The 22,105-nt window shown below is 38.6% G+C and overlaps 1 protein-coding gene across 3 annotated transcripts in view; it reads left to right on the top strand.

Annotated features, from left to right (window-relative positions):
* Window positions 1-22,105, top strand: part of CNTN4 (contactin 4) — a 1,023,537-nt gene that overhangs the window by 731,033 nt on the left and 270,399 nt on the right. For all 3 annotated transcript variants that reach the window (XM_025272522.3, XM_025272516.3, XM_025272517.3), the window contains one exon: window positions 17,908-18,003. In XM_025272522.3, coding sequence (XP_025128307.2) covers window positions 17,908-18,003 — 96 coding nt within the window. The remainder of the gene's footprint in view (window positions 1-17,907; window positions 18,004-22,105) is intronic.

Raw genomic sequence — 22,105 nt, 5'->3', positions numbered from 1 at the left:
CTATACTCCCATATTCATTGCAGCATTGGTCACAGTAGCCAAGATATGCAAACAACTGTGTCATTTACTTATTAGAGGCTTAACTCTGAGCAAGAATTTCAAATGTCTTATATACAGTGCAGTTAATAATGCCGTCTTTTGACTACATCAGAGAGATGCTTTAATGATCAAATGAGTTTTTGTGAAAAAAAGTGTTTTTTATTTACTTGTTAAATATAAATGCTATACAGATTTATAGAGATGAAAAATAGAATGTTAGTTGCCACAGTCTAGGTGGAGAAGGAAGTAGGCGGTTATTGTTTAACAGGTATAAAGGTGAAAAGAGCTCTGTAGATAGTGATAGTGGTTGTACAACATTGTGAATGTATTTAATACCACTGAGCTATATACTTAAAAATATATAAGAAGGGAAATTTTATGTTACATATATTGTACCACAGTTTTAAAAAAAATTGGACAAAAAAAAATATGCACATCCCAGGAAGTCCATTGTGAAGGACTATATTCATCTGGATATATGATTTCAGATGCCTTTCATAATTAAGGTGGTCCCAAATTCAGGAAAGCTCAACAAAAATAAAATAAGTTTTTAAGAGTGCTATAAAAGTATGAGGAAGCATCATCATTGGTTTAGTTTCTGCTACTGTTATTGTTGCTTCCCAGGTGGTATTGTAATATCTCATAGTTTTAATGTTATCTTTGTCATCATTGCTTAATTTTTGCTATCATTTTTATTATCATCACCAGCGTTGTCTTTATCATTATTATTATTTTATCTGAAACATAGCCTAAGAGAATAAAATTTCTTATATTGCCCATATCTAAATTCTGTGTAAGACACTAAGTATTTATTATATTCATCAAATGCCTAAGAAGTATCCTTGGTGGTTCAGATGGTGAAGAATCTGCCTGCAATGCCCAAGACCTGGGTTTGATCCCTGGGTCAGGAAGATCCCCTGGAGAAGGGAATGGCTACTTACTCCAGTATTCTTGCCTGTAGAATCCCATGGACACAGGAGCCTGGTGGGCAACAGTCCATGGAATTGCAAAGAGTTGGACAGGACTAAATGACTAACACTTTCACTTACAACTATCCAGCCCTGAACTAGATGTCAGTATCCACATTGATGATCTGTGAAATTTATCTGTAACCCTGAAATCAATACTCCCAGTGCTCTCCTTGTCATTTATGGACATGTGCAGAGCAGAAAATACTTGAGTCATCCTACAAACACTTTTTCCTGTTGAGGTTTAACGAGGTGTGATTTTTTGCCTTCTTGGTTCAACTCTCATACTATAAACAGGGTCTTTTTGGCAGTCTGTTAGTGTCATGCTTTTTTTGCATTTTTGTGCTCTTTGTTGGTAATTTTGCTGTTTGAAATAGCCCACGATATAGCACTTTAGTGCTGTCCAGTGTTCCTAAGCACGAGAAGGTTGAGCTGTGTCTACCTGTGTTGGCTAAGCTTTACTCCAGCATGAGTTATAGAGCTGTTGGTGTTAATGAATTAACATTCTGTATTTTAAAAGGTGCATTTGAATATAAACACACATAAATAAGGTTATGTATTGAACAGTTGTTGAAACTGTTGAGACCACAGACTCACAGAAACCTAACCCTGCATTTCCCCTTAGAACAATGGTTCAATATTCACTAAGTCAATGTTTCCACCAGTGCTGAGAAGTGCTTGTTGATAGTGTTGAGCACACCTGATAGTGTTGTGCTATGACTGAGTGCAAGGACTTAAATGAAAATAACAAAACTTTAATCATTTTAAAAACCAAAACAACAGAGACTAAAGTCATAGTCTTTATGACTTTCAGATAAAGTACAGTTTCTTATGGCAAGTAGATGGGGAAAATGAAGGGAATGTAAAATTTCATTTTCCTGGACTCTAAAATCAATGTGGATGGTGACTGCAGCCACGCAGTTAAAAGATGCTTACTCCTTGGAAGGACAGCTATGACAAACCGAGCGTATTGAAAAGCAGAAACATGACTTTGCCAACAAAGGTCCGTCTAGTCAAAGCTATGGTATTTTCAATAATCATGTATGGATGTGAGAGCTGGGCCATAAAGAAGGCTGAGCGCCAAATTGATGCTTTCCAACTGCCGTCTATGGGGTCGCACAGAGTTGGACACGACTGAAGCGACTTAGCAGCAGCAGCAGCAAGTGTGGTGCTGGAGAAGACCCTTGAGAGTCCCTTGGACAGCGAGGAGATCCAACCAGTCAGTCCTGAAGGAAGTGAACCTTAAATATTCATTGGACGGACTGATGCTGAAGCTTCAGTATTTTGGCCACCTGATGCGAAGAGCCAACTCATTGGTAAAGACCCTGATGCTGAAAAAGATTGAGGGCAAGAGGTGAAGGGGGTGACAGAGGATGAGATGATTAGATGGCATCACTGAGTCAATGGACATGAATTTGAGCAAACTCAGGAAGATAGTGAAGGACAGGAAAGACTGGTATGCTGCAGTTCATGGGGTCTCACAGATCTGGACATAACTTAGCAACGGAACAACAGAAACTAAGGATGTTCACCATAAATAAAGATCGATACATTCAGAAGACTTCCATTCATGAAAAAGCACTAGAAACAGAGTCAAGGAAGGAAGTCATAGAGCAGAAAGATAATTGTAAAAATAGAACTGACAAACACAAGATTCCCAATATGTAAAGAACTGCAGTGAATCAGTCAGAATAAGATACAAATGCACTAGATGACTAAGTAGATGACAGTAATTGGCATTTTTAAGAATGATGAAATGTGAGTGGCCTGTAAACATGAAAAAACAGCTTTATTAGTAACTGAAGAAAGTGCAAATTAGAAATAATGAATTGCCATTTAGGTACAGATTGACAAAAATTAAAATAGTAGGTGTTAGTGAGAAACAGGAGGGAGTCTCATTCAGGCTGACAAGATATTAAAACTTGCCCCCACCACTTTAGAAAACAGATTATATAAACCTCTTATGAACTAGTAAATCTAAACGTTTTTTTACTATACTCCTGGATAAATATTCTCTAGATTACAGAAGCTCTTGAAAATATTCCCAGGAAACATGTGTTCATAGCAATTTAGTTTATAATAGTAAATTAGTAGAAAAAAGAACTATCTGTAGACAGTAAAAAGGATATATATACTGTGGTGAATTCATACAAGGAAGTATTAAATGAGATGAAGGAACTGTAGCTACTTCATTGAGACTGCCTCTCAGAGGAATAATGTTAAACAAAAATTCTAAGTCTCAGAGGCATACCTAGTATTAATACAATTCCTTTTTTTATAAAATGCATGTTATATTCAAGGCTGAACAATAGATTGTTTGGGAATATGTGTGTGTGTGTGTGTGTGTGTGTGTATATATATGATAAAAGCATAAGAAAATTGCAGAATGATGAAATCAGTAGTGGAGGAATAATCACAGAGGAATACACAGGGGCCTTCAAAGTTCCTGGCAGTGTTTCATCTGTAAATCTTGGTGTTAGGTTCACAGGTGTTCAGTTTATTATTCTTTAAGCTCTGCATAATTCACTGTACATGAACTTTTATGAGCTTTACGTGTCATGCAAAAAAAAAAAAAAGCCTAAATAAAGAAAAACATCAGGTTATCTTGAACCAGGCAAACCTAGGTTAGAATCCTGGCCTTATTATTTACTACCAGTGGGAACATGAACGAATGATTTCAGTTTCTGTGCCTCAATTTCCTCACAGATAAAAGGGACTACGATAGTACCTTTTTCATGGGTATTGTTGAAAGGATTATATGAGTTCATACCTGAAAAGTACTTAGAACAGTGCCTGGTACATAGTGAGCACTCAGTAAACCTTAGCTGTCATCACTGTGACTGTTACTGCAACCCAGAGCCGTCTCTGAATTAGTACCACACTTCCAACTGAGCAAGAAGGGTGAGCACTGCCTCATGACTGAAGCCCCAGGTGGCCTCAGCAGCAATCTGTAATACCTTCACTAGCTCACTCAACTACACACACGCGCACACGCTTCCGGGATGTTTAAAAATGGGTTTATCACCTGGTGTGCTGTGCAACACTCGAGGGCATCACGAGCTCAACGAACATGAATTTGAGCAAGCTCCAGGAGCTGGTGACAGACAGGGAAGCCTGGTGTACTGCAGTCCATGGGGTCGCAAAGAACTGGACACTACTGAGGGGCTGAACTGAACAGAACTGAATGCTGTGCAGCATCCTTATAACGACAGCTTCATCTACAGTCTTTAAAGAAATCTGTGGAAATCCAAGTGCCACATGAGACTGAGGCTGTAGAACTGTGGTAGGATTTCTTGCAAATAACAATGGGAATGATGCTGAAATCTTCTGAAAACTCTTGCTTTCAAGTTGTGAGGCAGAGACACACCCAGAGACATTCAACTAGAAAATGACCTCAGGAGTGACATTGTTTAGATGGAAAGAAGGCAGATTATGACTCTGAAGATAAGGCTCGAGCTGCATAATAAGCTTGTCTCCTGTGAAAACCAGAACAATAGTAGTTTCAGTGGTTGACAGAGTCTAGGTTTGATGGGTTTGAGTAACCAGTCTGAACACACTTAATATTACAGTTCTTATAAGAATCCAGTCACACATTGCAGTAGAGTGAGGTAGTGCTGTGTGCTGTCTGTGAGCTTTGACCTGTAGAGAGAAAGTGGGGAGAATCAGTAGGGCTGAGACAGAGATGGAAAGGAAGCAGGTCATGGGCATTGACCTAAATTAAAACCCAGATCCAAGATCCATACACCTGGGTCCATCACCCTCGCAAATGCAGTGATGACTGGATGAATCACTCCAGTAAAGTACTTCTTACCAACTTCCATAATGCTTTATTTCTATCAGTCTACAGCATTGACTTTTCCCTTTGCACCTTGTAATAGTGTGCTTTATATTTCTATATACTCTAAATTGTAGACTTCTTGAGGTCATGAATGACTTTGATTCACCATAGTATTCTCCACAACACCCACCAGACCAGACAAGGAGAAGAAAAGAAGGGAGGGGCAAGGAGGGAGTTCAGATTGAAGAAAGGAAGGTGCTATGGGCTGAATGTTCATGTCTCCTCCCCAAATCCATATGTTGAAATTTTAACCCACCAAGTGATATTATAAGGAGGTGGAGCCTTTGGGAGGTAGTTAAGTCATGAGGGTGGTGTTCTCATAAATGGATCAGTGCCCTTAAAAGAAGAGATGTGGAGAGCTTTCTCTCTCTCTCTCTGCTTTCTACCACGTGAAGACACAGTGAGTGGATGGGCATCTGCAAACCTGGAAGCAGTTTCTCACTAGACCCCAGATCTGCCTACACGTCTCAGTGTTAAGAACGGTGAGAAATAACTGTCTGTTGTTTAAGGCACCTCATCTGTGGCATATTTGTTATAACAACTCGAACAGACTAAGACAAACATGAAGATCTTCCCACCTCTGAAATTCTCTGACTTTGTAGGATTTCTGAGGCCGAAAAGAGTAACTACATCTAAAGCAGAGCATAAATTATCACAATACTCATTGGAGAATTGTCTTCCCTTAGGAAATCAGTGTATATTTAGTATGCCTGCTCAGGTGTTTCTCCCGCTTCTTCAGTTATCTAGAAGTTTGTTTTTGTTTTTGCCAAGCACTCTTTGAAACTTTTAGGTGGAAGATGAAAACACTTATTTACTAGTTTCTTCAGGTGTTACCTGAACTAGGGCAGCTTCAACTTCAGTTAGAAATTAGAAAGTACAAAACTAAATCAGGACAGCTTGGCACTTCTTTGAGCTGTTCTCTGCAGCCTCAGTGGGGGCCAAAAGCTGAGTCGGCAGAGGGGCAGTGATTTATTTCTCCACATTTGGAAACAGGATGGGAAGTAGCAAGATCCTACTTTTCTATTGTCTTCCTCTTTTATAGTTTTCATTGCCACTTCCTGATCCTGTTTCCCTAACTTATTTTTTCAGCACTTATCACCTTCAAGGATGCTATGCATAATTTATTCTTATTTTGGTTTTGGTCCTTTCACCTAATTTATCCTCTTTAAGAAAAGAAAAAAAAAAAACATTTATTATTTGGCTGTGTTGGTTTCTAGTTGTGGCACGCATGATCTTTCCATTATGGCGCACAGGCTTAGTTGCCCTGCAGAGTGTGGGATCTTAGTTCCCCAACCAGGGATTGAACCTATGTCTCCAGCATGGCAAGGCACATACTTAACCACTGGACCACCAGGAAAATCCCACACTTTACCCTCTTTGAGGAGACAGATTTGTTTTGTTTTTCAATGGTGTAACCCTAGTGCCCAAAACCATGGCTGGCATGTAATAGACGCTCATCAGAGGCCTAGTGTAGGTGTTGAATGAATCTATTCTCAGTTCCCAGGGTGTATTTAAAAGCAAGGGACTTGAGTGATGACATTTCCAAAAACTGGCAGGTTTATCACAGTGAAGCTTTATCTCTAATTACTCTCTGTGAAGAGAATGGTGAAACAGCCCCACAGCATAGTCTAAATAGATGATGAATAAACACATGGCTTGCATGTGTATTTGATGATGGCTTTATTTTCAAAACTGTAATTAAATGAGATAAAAATATATGGTTGGAGTTGCCGAAGCAACTTAAATTCAACATAAATAACAGCTGCTCTTCATCTGGGAATTTCATCTATATACAGCATTTTTTATGCCCTTAAACATTTTTAAGCAGTATTCAGCATCCAGTATCCCAAGAAATGTTTTATACTCAGAGAAGGGGAAGGAAAATAGAAAAGAAATAGCCCTATAAGAACCAGTGATTAAACAAAGCTGTTACTTACAAAAACGTTGATTTTTTCCCCAAATAGTTGTATAGCTGAGCACCAAAGAATTGATGCTTTTGAACTGTGGTGTTGGAGAAGACTCTTGAGAGTCCCTTGGACTGAAAGGAGATCCAACCAGTCCATCCTAAAGGAAATCAGTCCTGAGTGTTCATTGGAAGGACTGATGTCGAAGCTGAAACTCCAATACTTTGGCCACCTGATGCGAAGAGCTGACTCATTTGAAAAGACCCTGATGCTGGGAGGGATTGAGGGCAGAAGGAGGAGGGGATGGCAGAAGATGAGATGGTTGGATGGCATCACCGACTAGATAGACATGGGTTTGGGTGGACTCCGGGAGTTGATGATGGACAGGGAGGCCTGGTGTGCTGCGGTTCATGGGGTCTCACAGAGTCGGACACGACTGAGCGACTGAACTGAACTGAGCAAAGTATGTCCAATTTCTTAGGAGCAGTGAATTTAAGCATGACTGGCATTTTCTTTTATGAGTGACCAATCCCTATTTAATTATTTCAGAAGTCCAAAACTGAGTGTATAGTGAGGAGTCTTCTATTTGTTTTGAGAGCAAAACTTTCTGCAGAGCACGGGTATCAAGAAGTACTGATAAAGTTTACCTCGCCCTTTAAAGTTAATAGAGTAAGTTCCTCCCAAGCTGCTTGGGGAAAATGTGTATTTTTTGGATAGAATTAAGATACAATTTGGACTTCCCAGATGGCTCAGTGATAAAGAATCTGCCTGCTGATGCAGGGGACACTGGAAATTCAGGCTTGATCCCTAGATCATGAAGATCCCCTGAAAAAGGAAATGGCAACCCATTCCAATATTCTTGCCTAGGAAGTCCCATGGACAGAGGAGCCTGCCAGGCTAAGTCCATGGGGTCACAAGAGTTGGACACGACTGAGCAGTTGAACACACGTGCAAGAGACAGTTTAACGATATGAGTGTCTTCCTAGTTTTATTTATGATCAAGCAAGGAGAAACTGCCTCTCTTCCTTCAGAGATTATTATCCACTGCCCCAAAGTGTTAGGCAAATTTGGTAGCCATCTCATTGCTCAGGCTTGTACCTCTGAGAACTTAGTAAAAGAAAATAAATGGAATGAAGAAGTCGGAAGTGAAGCCATTTCTCTTCACTTTAAAGTGAGGTTCTTCATGATCGATAGTGTGGCTGGTAGAATTGTGGCCTCTGGATTTTTATCATGGCCAGTGGCCTGTATATCTTCATCTAGCTCACCCCCAAGGTTTTTCCTGTAGATTAGTGACTTTATGATGGCCTCTTGATACAGTGCCTTTTCAGCATTTCTTCTGAGAATATTTATTCTGTTACTTGGGCATCTCTGACTTGCCCTCTAGGGTTGCTCGTTTATTAGGAAGACTGGGACAGTGAATTACAACTTGCTAATTTTAATTTTCAGAGGGGAGAATAAAAGCCCATAAAGTAGAAGTTCAAAATGGAGATTCATGTTTCTTTATGCCAAAACTATAATGATCAAAAAAAAAAAAAAGGAACTGTAATGATAAGTCTGTCAAGTGAAAGCACTGTCACTAGATGAAGAACAGATAATTGTAGGCTATATCCCCAACTAGCTAATAACAGTCCTGATTACAAAGACCAACAGGCGCATGCCATCTGTATAATGTCCTTTCATGTTTTCCTCATCTCAGGTATTCCTTGGGGCAGGTGTCAGTGGGTGAGAAGATGTTTCTTGTTTTTGGTCAAGCAGTGCATTTGTTTCATATGCTGATTGTATTCCTATCTTAGGGTGTCTCTAGACTTTCATTTTAAGGCAGTGTAGGTGGCTTGGCACCATTGATTAAAGACCTTTTCTCAAAGTTATCTTTTGAGCATCCCTGGTCATTAAGCACACAAAGGTCCTTCCATAGCCAGGATGCTGTAAGACAGTGTGTCATGTGGACAAATACAAGAAGATTCACCCTACTCCAGCACATCTCCTGCATACCACCTCAGTGTGTGAAACATGATGGAGAATGGTGCTCGACAGATACTAAGTACCCCATCTGTGTCAGACATGCTTTAGGCACTGTGCATATAGCATGTAGCCTGATAAAGACTGTAAAGATTCCTGCCACTATTGAGCCTTATTGTTATTTCTTTTTGTGGGGCGGGGGAGGAGGGGTAGGCGGGACTGTAAACCAAACGGTATATTAATGAACAAAGTAATTGCAGATGCTGGTGATGATTACTATGAAAGACAGAATAAAGAGGTGATGTGATGGACAGTGGAACTGGGTTGGAGGGCTATGTCACATAAAACAGTCAGGGAAGGCTCCTCTGAGGAGGTGACATTTGAGTTGAGTCCTGGAGAATGAGCATAATAAGCCAAAAGATGGGTAGAGAGCATCCAAGACAATAGCAGCAAGTTTAGAGGTCCTGAAATAGGATTAGCCTTAAGATGTTGAAGAACAGAAGCAAAACGTGGTTGTTACCATATAAATAAAAAGGGGGAACATAGCAGAGGCTGAAACTGGGGGTCTGGATAGGGACCAGATCCCTAAAGGTCATTGTAGAGCTCAGTAAAGAGTCTGTATTTTGTTCTTAAATTTACTAGGCCAGATGCTGTTCTGGAAATTTTTGTTTCTCTTTGTGTTGTGTAAGTATGAAACCAAAGATAGAGAATGCAGCTGCCTAACCATTAACACTCCTGAGTCAGGATGATATGCGAAAAAGAGATGAGCTCCTGTAGAGAAAAATGCTATAATAATAGCTTGTGTTTTAGGGCACCTGTCTCTGAAGGAGAACAACAGTACTTACGATGCCAGGTTGTACTCATCACAGCAACCTCATGAGGTAGGTAGGTGTGTACTTGTATGGAACACGCGGGGAAATTTAAGCAGCTTAAATTGGGTTGTTCTTAGGCCTCTTAAATAGCATGGAAATCTAGATAAAATAGAGCGTGTCAAAGAAATGAGGAAAGAAAAACTCCAAAGTAAGAAATAAAAATAGCTATCAGGATAGCCACAAACTTACAGAAAAAGGGGCAGCAAAACAACCTTTATTTTCTTATAAAGTCAAGAAAATAATAGCAGAGGGGTGAAAAAGTTAAAAATCTCAAATAGTTGGAATATCAGCAAGTATTGGTTTCATTCCTGATGTTTAATTCAATATGGAATAGAGAACTTGGGGGTCAAAGAAAACCTGGGTTCTAATCCATACTCTTCCTTATACTAGAACTGTAATCTTGCATGTGGATTTTATTTATTTGTATAAAGTGGATTAGTAATAATATTTCCCTCGTAGAAATGTTGTTGGGTTTTAATGAATGAATAAACAGCAAATGAGAAATTGTGTTTTTTGTATAAGCTAGTTGAAATTGAACTTACATTTCTTCCTAAAGAGTTAATATTTACAAGTTGTATCAATTTCCAGATCAGCCCACAGAAGCCTCCTTAACACATAACATTGATTACCCTATTTTAAGGTCTTGCCTAGGTTTAGTTACTGGAAGGAAAAAGTGCTGCAGTGATGTGTTGCAAGAAGAGAAAGAGGAGAGTAACCTCCTGCTAAATGCAGAATTGCTGATCCCGGACAAAGTTGTCTTTGCCAAACTGCACACATCTTTCCCATCCTGTATTTGTCCCCATTTTCCTTTTCAGCTCTTCTACAAAAAATAAAACAGATAATATTGAGTGAGAAACTAGTATTTTTTATAGACAGTTTTGTTGATACATAACTATTTCTTTCAGTAAAAAGCACCTATGAAGAAAATCAAATTTAAGAGTATTTTTAAGTCTTTAATCCTTCTTTGAGGTTTCTCAGCCCTACTTTTCCTTCCCCAATATTTCTTAGATTACATTTTCTTTGTTTCTTTTATGGTCAATCAAAACTCATATTCAAAGAATCTGTACTGCTCCTATTTATTTAAGAGGAAGTAATCTTAATGAATTAATTCATTCTTCACTGTAAGTGACTAATAGCAAGGAAATACACTTGCAGTCATTTCTGGTTCTAAGATGGCATTTCTATAATCCCAAAGTAATCCCTAAATTATAGACTTTCATCTGCTATGACTAATGAGAGTGAGAATAAAATTCAGATATTTGGAGGGAGTACATTGTGAGGGTTGGAATCAGCCCCTGATTGAGAGAGCACCCTCTAGTTTTCATTTTTAACTTTGAAACAAGTGCTCTAAGGATTTTCATAGTGATGTCCATAGCAGTAGCCTTGGGCTATGAAAGAACCGTCATGAGCTATTTCTATGGCTGAGTCATTTGTAAAATGAGTATACATTAACTTAGGAATATTAATAAGGTTCTTTGTTATCTATACAAAGGTCTCTTGGAAAGAGATTGGCTTTTCTTCTCAATGTCAAACCACTACCCAGAATCAGATTTTGGTACCTTACTTTAAGCTGCCAACAAATGAGGTTATTTAATATCAAATCTTCGGCATGTATTATACATATTTTTGACTGTTTACTTAGTTCTTGGAGAGAGAAAATGGCTGACATCAATACTTGGAGCAAAAGAGGAACTCAAAAAATATTTGCTGAAGGTTGGCTGAACAAATAGAAAAATTAATGACATCAGGAAAAACAAGATACTGACAAGCATATCTATCTGTCTGTCTGTCTATATTCAAGTTCCATTTTCATCCATCCTATTTTCAACTAGTGTGCAGTGTAAACTCCTAAAATTTTAAGCTCAATGAGTAAATTTATATGGCTAGCAAATAGCATAATGTGTCATCTTTTATTTCTGTTTTAAAATGACAATATTTTGTACCCTTTAAAAAGGTACACAGACATTAGTTTTTAGTGTTTGGAAAATGGTATTTCCAAACTTAGCATGAAAAGATAACACTAGCTGCCTCAGAAGGTATCATCATAGGAAGTTCTTTAAGGAAAATTATCTGAATTCAGTGTATGTGAGTATATCTTCATTGTAAGTCACATGAAGAATATAATCCATGTACTTGAAAATATAAGGCATCTGGCTCACTTCAGCACCAGTCTAGAGTTGAAAACAGACCAGCCAAAGAAGAGGTATTTTAAGTCTTAGCTTATTTTGCACAGTGTGATTGACCTACCTACTCTGTTACTTTATCTGGTGAAAGGTGGAATCACTCGGTCACCCACGTGTCCCTTTCTGTGGACCTTCCTGTGATGCTGAGAAATGAGATTGCTAGTGCAAACATCCATAGACCGCTGACTGGGGGCCAATTATTGTGTGAAGTGCTTTACATTCATAATCTTAGTCTCTAAAGGAGTGCTATGAGATAGGAATTATTGTCCTGATATTCAAAATGAAGAAACTGAAGTTAATTCACCTACATCATATAGCTGAAGAGTTGAAAGAGCCGAGTTCATGCTCAGGTCCTCCTCACTCCAGAGCCAATGTGTTAAACCATGCAATAACTCTTCCTCTTGCTAAATACACTCTCACAGCTAGACCAGGTCAACCATGCCAGTCTCACTAATGGTTTCTTCCTTCTTTTTGTGTGGAAAGGATGTCAAAAATGGGACTTTGCAATTCATAAGGTTTCTGTAAAGTTTGACATATTATCAGTCTTAGTCCCAGTCATCCAGGAAGCCATGCAGATGTGCATCCACACATGTAAAACATTCAAGGGGCAAATGACAGAGTCAAGACACAATTTTAAATATGCTACATGACAACTGGTTTTTAAAGTTATATCCCCAAAATACTTCATTTTGAAATAAATGACACAATCATCATTATGGGAATTATATTCAAAACAAATGTATCCCTTGACCATTTTCCCAAGCTGACATTGATTCTTTTTATTGATTGCTTCTTTCAAAATTGGAGTAAGCAATAATTATAATAATATAATTATTATTAATAATGATATATGCATTAAAAATATGTACGTTACTTACATGGTTCACTGTACATTTTTCCACTTTACTTTTCTTCTGCTCCTCTGTGGATTCTTGATAAACCATATTATATGCTACTATCATTAATCTTTCCTCGTCATTTTAAAACTAAACTTATGCTCTTCTGTGGGTGGTCCTACCCTATGGATGGCGTTAAGTCTTTCTGTTCATATGTGTGATACTACAGTTGCCAAGTCATGTCTGACTCTTTGGAACCCCATGAACCGCAGCAAGCCAGGCCTCCCTGTCCATCACCAACTCCCGGAGTTCACTCAAACTCACATCCATGGAGTCGGTGATGCCATCCAGCCGTCTCATCCTCTGTCATCCCCTTCTCCTCCTGCCCCCAATCCCTCCCAGCATCAGAGTCTTTTCCAATGAGTCAACTCTTTGCATGAGGTGGCCAAAGTATTGGAGTTTCAGCTTTAGCATCATTCCTTCCAAAGAAATCCCAGGGCTGATCTCCTTCAGAACGGACTGGTTGGATCTCCTTGCAGTCCAAGGGACTCTCAAGAGTCTTCTCCAACACCAGAGTTCAAAAGCATCAATTCTTTGGCGCTCAGCTTTCTTCATATGTGTGATAGGCAGTCCCTTAATGATGTCTTAAAAAAGTTACTCTTCCTTATCTGTTACTATTTCTCAAAAAGCATCTTGGATCCTTGATTTTGTTTTCTTTAGTCCCGTCCAGTGTTTTTTGTTTTTTTTGTTTTGTTATTTTTTAGACACACTACTTCATCTCCTGCTCTAAATGTTAAATAACTTTCCAAACAGTAAATATCTGGAGATATTTCCCCCTCACTCTCTGATTTACTTTGCAGCCTGAATTCTAAATGTTTTCGAATATTAAGGCTTTTATTATTTATCTCATGTTGCAGCTACAAGACCTTTGTACACGTTTACTTCTCAAGGAATTTAGCTGTTAAAGCACTTCCTCTATGCTATCAATGAGCTACACATTTCAAGTACTATAATAGCATAGTTTTTAAAGCCTCATGTAAAAATAAAGTGCTAATAGTATATTCTACAGGAGAATAAAAGACAGTTGTTTTCACAGAAAAAAATGATAGGAAAACACAGATGCCATGAAATTATGCATTTTTAGCCTGTGATTTCTGGAAAAAAAATTTCTATAAAATGGTGATGAATGAAATCAACATCTAAATGTATGGCCACTCCATTTGGTTTTTTAAGGTCTATAATTCACTTGTCAAAGAACCATATTCAAAGCTGGAAAAAATTCTTATTTTCAGAAACCATGGTACATGGATATTAATTCTTTGTCATATGTATGCATCGTTTATTCACCCGTATCTTTAGTAACTAGCAGCACAGAGCTGAAAGGTCTATCACCCAAGTGTCATTGTTCAGCTACCTCCTTTACTATGTAGCAATCCTACTTTTTAATACAGTGGTTTCTGATTGTTTTCTCCTGTTCCACTTCATCCTCTGCACCTGATGTTTAAAATCCCCTCATCAAGTGCTCATCCACAAGGAAAAGCAAAGGAATAGAAATTGGAAATCAAATGTACCAACTCATTGCTTTGTGCATTGAAATGTGGATTTTCTTACATACTCCCTGAGGAGCAAAAATTCATTCATCCCACTGAACTTTTCTTTGTCCCTAGGATATCAGGTAACTAGTTTGAATGCTCTTTCCCACTGGCTTCACTAAGTCAGGGAGGAAGTTGGGAAGTGATCGATTCTGGTACTTGGTGGCAATGGCTTTGGAGAGAGGAAGATGAGTTTGTATTCTTCTGGCCACTTTCTCAGTGTGTGAAGAAGGTTCTGAACTTCTCTGAACTACAGTTACAGCACCTGCTAATTGGGAATTAAATCTATAATGGAATTAAATGAGATCTGGGGGAAAAGTTCTTAGCAGACCTCAATACATTTTTGCAAGTAGATGCAATCATTGTTATTAGTGTTGCAGTCATGGTGATAGAACATTATAAAGTATTCTAACTAACTTGGAATGCTTGTTGCTCTGAACATTATCTAGTACCAAGTCTTTGTAGATAAAATGACACTCAGATAAAATATATGGGAATATTTCTGGGAAAGGCCTGGCCATGTCCAAATTTCAAAAAACTGCATATTCACAGACATAGTTCTTTAATTTGGAAAATTATCATGCTGCTAGCAATTAGGATCTAAATGGATAGTTATAAGTGAACAGAACAATAATGAACAGGCAGCGTTTTCTTAAACATGTGCATAAATATGGTGGACTTTGAGTAGCCCCTTCAACTCTCACTGGAGTGCATTTGTTATTCAAAACCCTGTTTTAGAAAAGTATGTATTTACTTTTTGCTGTACTGGGTCTTCATTGCTGTGCCCTGGCGTTCTATAGTTGCGGTGAGCAGGGGCTCATTGCATTTCATCAGCTTCTCATTGCAGTGGTTTCTTGTAAAATATGGACTCTAGAGCACAGGCTCAGTAGTTGTGGTGTTCAGGCTTTGTTGCTCCGTGGCATGTGGAATCTTCCTGGACCAAGAATCAAACCCATGTTCCCTACATTGGCAGGCAGATTCTTAACCACTGGTCTACCAGGATTGTTCCAAAACCCTTTCTTAATGAAGTAATCGAGATATGATTTGCCACTGGATTACAGTATTCTGAAGTGGACAGACAAATAAATAGCAAGCCCCAGACTTGGAGCATGAAAGGTTTTGTGCTTTTCAAATATGATTAATACTCATTTAATCTTTTCCCATCATTCTTATTCTAAAATAAATCACATTTACTCTCGTGTTATTTATGAGAAAATTAAACCTTGCGTACTATATGGCAGAGGTGATTTTCAAACTCAGATCTGTCCAAATGCAATCTTTCCATTTATTGTATTTACCATCTGGAATCTATTTCAGTTAACTGCTAAGAATCTTATCTAAATATTTTCTCAAATACCAGATTAATGTGATTTTTCTAACTGTCCAAATCCTGCGGAACTTCATTGTTTCATAAACTATAAACGAAGAAACAGGAATCCAGTTTTATCTACAAGGGAAGTCCCTTTTAAGCTCAATAAGAACAGTTTAAGAGCTTCCCTTGTGGCTCAGCTGGTAAAGAATCTCCCTCAATGCAGGAGGTCTGGGTTCTATCCTCAGGGTGGGAAAATCCCCTGGAGAAGGAAAAGGCTACCCACTCCAGTATTCTGGCCTAGAGAATTCCATGGACTGTATAGAGTCCATGCAAAGAGTGAAACTTGACTGAGCTACTTTCACTTCACAAGAACAGTTTAAAAAAATCATCACATATATTTTTTATTTTCTTTCCCTCCCATTTCTTAATGTTCTTCCTCTAGTTAGAATCAAGGTGGATTTTGCCTGGATAAGATTTGATCTCTGTTACCCATCAGCTCTTAATTTTTCATGCAACTCTGGAGATTGGACAAGACATCTGTGTAAAAACATAGATGACTTATTTTAAGAACCTGTAAGCAGAAGCAATAATTTAGATGATTCAGTGCCATTTTTAGGGATAATGGTTTACAATATAAATGTCATAATGAAGTTTTTTTTCTTTTAATCCATAGTTTGATTTTGAAGGCTTCTCAAACCATTCCTTTAACGAAAAGAAAAAAAATCATGTTCTAGCCTCACCTAATAAAAAGAATTTTATTACATGAGAAATGTAACTTAAATTGGGGCTTCCCTAGTGGGTCAGATGGTAGAGAAATGTAACTTAAATTGTGGTCATGTTTTGTTTTGCACTAAGTACATGCGTGTCCTCCAGGTGGCCCTCTGCACACCTCAAGTTCAGCAGTCTTGGGTTCCCACAGTTAGATGTCATCTGTTAGGCCTGCCCACTGAACTCTTGAGTCCTTACAAGACAGAAGCGATCTTCTCATTTCATCTGTGCCCTGAGCTGGCAACCAGATTTTTATATACTTAAAAAAACAATAATGTATGAGCATAAAATTTGCCTAACACCAGAAGCAGCTGGTAAATTAAGACATGTATGTGTATAAATTACTTTAACATTGTGAGCAATCCCTAAAACCAAGCCTGAGTGCGGAAACATCCCACTTTTAACTCCAGGAAGGCTATCCAGATTTATTTCCTAGCTCCATTACTTCCTAATGTTATACCTACCCTTTAAAATATTTTAGTGCCTCTCTTTTCTAGTCTGTAAAATGGAAACATTAATTGTACTTAACTCATGTTCTTATTGTTCGGATCACTTGAGGTAATCACCATAAAATACTTGCCAAAATAGCCTGCATGGAGGAAATAGTCAATAAATATGACTGAAGTTTGATCTGCATGGCTACAGGGCTTATAGCCCTACAGAACAGACCTGGCTTAGAATAATCCTCAAATCCAGGAACAGGTTACTACATGAAATGTTTTAGGCTAAAAAGAAAAGAAAAGAAATAGCACTTAAAACAATTGTTCTTGAGAGGATTTATATTTGAAAAGATGAAAGAAAAAAATATTTTTTTAACAATAGTATCTCACTTTATTAGACATATTTTTTATATTAACTCATTTCTATTGGTAACTGTATTTACTGACTCTAGCTGCACTATTTAGGTTTGCAATGTCTTAACTCTAACGAAATTTGACCTCCTTGAGAAAGGGAAATTTTATTCCAAATAGAACCTTGGTCAGTGCCCTGTAAATATTTTAAAATACCCAGGAACATTAAAACAATTGTAAATATGTACATAAATGTCTACTTACACACTGTATGTAGTGTGTGTGTTGACACAGAGAGTCATATTCTAGATACACATAGAGTAAGAAATATAACTGCATACAATGAAATGGTTTGTGAAGTGAGCAACTCATTATCAGAAAACTCAAATTTGCATCCTAATGGTGATATACTTAATTACAGATAGAAGCTGGGGAGGTCACTTAGCCCAGTGAAGCCTTGGTGTCCCCAGGCAGACATGTACTAGTGAAGCTTTCAGCAGTGATGTACATGCTCTCTCTGTCTACCATCCAGCATGGAAACCACTGACTGCGTGTAGCCCTTGAGCACTTAAGATGCAGCTAGTGTGACTAAGGAACTGAACTTATAAATTTTATTTGATGTTAACTGTTTTTTATCTAAATAAGGACATATGCCAAGTGGCTACCTTACAGTCTAGCTATAAAATCTATAAAATCTAGGTGGATGGGACAATAACACAGAAAAAGTTTAAGTTGAATTTCCCCAATCTGGGTGCTGTAAAGACTCTTACCTTCTTTTTGAAGTAATGTTACCTTCTGATAATGCGTTAAATTTTAAACCTCTTTTCCTTTATTTCTCCCAACAGATCTTGAAAACTTTAAGCCAAGAACAAGAAGCACTGTGTCTGTCCGCCAAGGTCAGGGGATGGTACTGCTGTGCGGCCCACCAGCCCATTCTGGAGGTAACTAAGTGCACCAAAATGTGCACACTTCACTGGTTGCTATTTTGCTTGCTGATCATTCTCCCGTGAGCATCAGCTTGGGGGACAGTGTCATTTGTAGAGATTCCCAAAGTCCCTCTGTGTGGAGGAAGCATCGTTGGCAGTACCTCCCACAATTAGGATAAGAAAATATCAGATTGTGCAAATGATCTATCCTGCTGCTGTCTACCTGGCACAAGGGGAAAGACACCTAAGTCAATCAAAATCAGAATCCTATTGCTTGTTAAAACCACGTAGGTAAATTGCCGGCACTGCTGCCAACTTGGTTGTATTAAAGGACAGCCTTGCTTCATTTCATCTCACTGTGGGTCTGTGAAGGGATCAGACCCAGGACCAAAGTCCGTTAACCACAGAACCAGGGTGATGTTGTGAGCACACATAGTGACTAGATTAGGAATGCATTTGATTGCAGGTCCCTGAAAACAAAGCTAACACTGGCTTCCATGGACTTACGTTTGTGCTATCCTCACACACACAAGACTTCCAAAGTTATATAGTGTAAAGTTAGCACTACTTCTTAGGCGTTATCTACCAGGACTCAAGCCCTTTCTCTGATTCTTCTCTGAAGTTTCTAATGGATTGGGGGGAGTTGGGAACGGGGCATGAAGCAGGGGGCGGGGCATGGCTAAGGCACCAAGTTTGCAATGCTCCAAGGTAAAAATGAGAAGAGGCTGGGACAAATGTCAGCTGTCTCTCCATTATAAATTGCCTTTGTATTATGGAAGGTTTGCTTTGCCCAAGGACTTGTATGTCTATTGCATTGATCACCCCAGTGGCAAAAGAGAAAACTCAAGTATTTTATACAGATGCGGGATGGCCCTAAAAGAAGTCATAATTTTGAATAAGGGAGAATATGGAGAAATGCTGTGTAGGCAACTTACAGTCTCTACTAAAAGGACTAATGATGACTGAAAGGGGAATCTGACTGCTTAGTAGTTAGTGATATTTATTAGGATTCCATGACAGTTTGTGTTGACAAGACTGATTAACTCCATTTGTGGTCTTTCTGGGTAAAGTTTGATATCTGCCCTCCTTGTTATTACCTTAATTTTCCATTTGGCATTACTCATGACTGAAAAAGAAAATATTTTAAACTGAGAATTTGAAAACATTATTTTATTTTTGTCCTCTCTTCAAAAGTTTCAATTTTTCCTTCACGCCTAATGCCCCAGCTAACATTTTTAGCTGCAAATAACAATTATTTAATAGCAAAACAGCTGCAAGGCTTGCATTTCAGGCCTGAGGAATACAAAAGCAGGTGAAAGAGGCAGGCACCCCTCCAAGTCTCGATGGAGGGTATAGAATTGTTAGGGTTTCTGGTTTCAGAACACAAAATTGAAACTTTTGTGTTCTGAATAAATGGGTTTATTCTTTAGGACTTCTTTTTCTCTCCAAGTTAGTATGAGAACCATTAAATGTGGAGTCCAGGCCATGAGTTCTGGTCCTGGATCTGTTTCAGATCATTATTGGATATTGGACTACTCTGTTCAAATTATCTATGCAACACTCATTGATCTCTAAATGAAGAGATTAAAATAAATCTCTCGGATCCTTTTTAGTTCTATCACTACATAATAATAGCTAAATAAAGACTAAATATGTCTATAAACTAGATTTGCATTGCTGGAATCCTGTCCTTTATATGAGGAAAACAGTTAACTGGACATATATTTAAAGTGATGTTCATTCACACTAAGAGCTCTCTTAGTACAAAATCTGATCAAAATAAGAACGGAAGATTTTGCTAATTTCTTCTGCAGGCTACCTTCACAGTGTTAAGCTTTCACCACATGGCAACAACTCTGAAAATTAATCGTGTAGCATATTGAGAAAAAAAAATACCTCACTACCTCCTGGTATACTGATATCTTTAGGAAAGGCAAAACACACGAAGTGCTGCTGTGCTTCTCCGCAATGAGGCACCTGAATACTCTCCCCTTCCCACTGAGAAATATATTAAAAATTTCTGTAGACATTCATTGAAATTTGCTTGTCTCTGCTGGCAGCAGTCAGCAGCTCTGAAATCCAGTTTCTTGAGCTGTGCTGACATTCCTGACAGTCTTGACGGCAAAAGACAAGGAAATAAATATTCTCATTATGGGCTGTATTAGAAACTGTGAGCTCAGTAATACTGTGGGCAAAGCAGGCAAGGCAAGGGAATTTGCGAGACAACAACCAAGTGGGTCTTGAAGGTTATATGAGACCATCGCAGACATCCATCAGTTTGGGGCAGTGGAGTCAATGATTATCTGATGAAATCGCCCCAATTACTCGAAACCCCCCAATGCAAACTGTCCAGCAGTGATTCTCTCATTGCTTTTCTAGGCTATGATTACCTTAAAGCTGGCAGCATCACCAAGAGCCGCTGGCCATACTGAGCGGCCCAGCATATGGTATCCCAGTTTCTATTGTAACAGATCATGCAGAGGAAAGGAAATGAGTCAGCCTTTTATTATATCAGTGGGATACTGGGTAATGGCATGAAATCCATTGTAAAGGATGTTGTATGTCCTATTTCAAAAGCTGTGCAGTGTCAGACCTTCTTAGGGTACCACAGAAATGAACAGCAATTAATCTACTTTGAGAAGTTTTTCAGTCAGCAGGTATTTCCAGTGCTCTACCAATCACCATGCATAGCATCTTTGTCGTCTCTTGGTTAATAGGTACAAATTCAGATGTGATGTCATTGCATAGACAGTACTATTAAATCTTAACCCAAACACCAAAAAAATAGAAATTGCTGTGGATGATGAGGTTGTCTGTGATGCTTCTTCACATTAGAAATAGAGTCTTAGGAGATTCAAAATTTTCACCTTGCTTTCCATCAACTCCCAGATCATTTGACAGCAGGAATTCATGATCTTTAACCAACTGCTCATTAAGTAGGAACAGAAGTGAGGTGCTTTGAGATTCTTCCTCCTAGCATACTAGAATTACCAGATTATTCACGGGTGAAATCCCCATGAACTGTTCACCAAGGGAGGTTTTTGTTTCCACCTTCCTTTTATATGTCACCAAGATCCTCACTCCTCAAAATGTGGTCCATGGGCCAGAAGTATCTTCCTTACCTTGAAGTTTCTTAAAAAGGCAGTGTTGGGACCCACACAGGGCCTGTTGTCTCCAAAGTCACATTTTAACAAAATCTCCAGGTGATTTACATGCACATTAAAGTTTGAGAATCCCTGACCTATATCTGTGATTCCCCTACACTCCTCACTTATGTCCAGGGATGTGCAGGAAGCAGAAGCATCACCAGGGCAGCATAGGAGAGCCACAGGTGACCAGCCTTTTCCCATGGATATTCTGATTCCATAAATCTGGGGCAGGGTCCCTCAGAACCATTGTTCCAGTGGACTCTGAGGCAGCACCAGATTGAAGATCCACCCACTTTGATCCCTTTTCTGCAAAACCAGCCAAGGTTCACCCTGCTGAGGTGGAGTACTTTGATTTTCACATCAAACCCAAGCAGAAGGGCAGAACATCTCTTCTATCAAGTTCATATTTAAAAGAATTTAGAATAAAATATAATCACCTCAGGCTTTCCTCCAGTTTTGTCCTTGTTGTTAAGAGAAATGAACAACTAAGAAAGGGCTGGCTTTTGAGTATTCACATGAGAAAGCAGCATTTTACACGTGGACAGCTCTTACTACATTATTGTTAGAGAAAGTATGCCTTCCTAGAGCATAAAAAAGAGAAGCACGTGATTCTGAGATTATTTTCACTGTTAACGCGTTTTAGAGAAACTAGCTATTAATATAATTGTCATCTTTGAAAGCTTTTATACAGAATGCATCCCCATTGAACTTAGATCTCATTCACACAGCATCAGACTCAGGGACTTTGTAACAGTGTCTGTAGAGTTCCTTAGGGGGTTTATAATCTTTAGTTTACATTGCATTATCTTTGGATCCACATGGTAATCCTATAAGGAGTAAAGACATGTGTTTTATAGAAAAGAAAATCGAAGCAAAGAGATTAAGTGAGGTCACACATTAATCAATGGCAGGTTCAGGAGTTACCTTTCCCTAGAATGTGCAACCCCCTTTTTTATTTTTTATGTTTT

This window comes from Bubalus bubalis, chromosome 21, assembly GCF_019923935.1.
Source record: "Bubalus bubalis isolate 160015118507 breed Murrah chromosome 21, NDDB_SH_1, whole genome shotgun sequence".
In the NCBI taxonomy this organism is placed as follows: Eukaryota; Metazoa; Chordata; class Mammalia; order Artiodactyla; family Bovidae; genus Bubalus; species Bubalus bubalis.
This window is presented reverse-complemented; position numbering and strand designations above follow the sequence as displayed.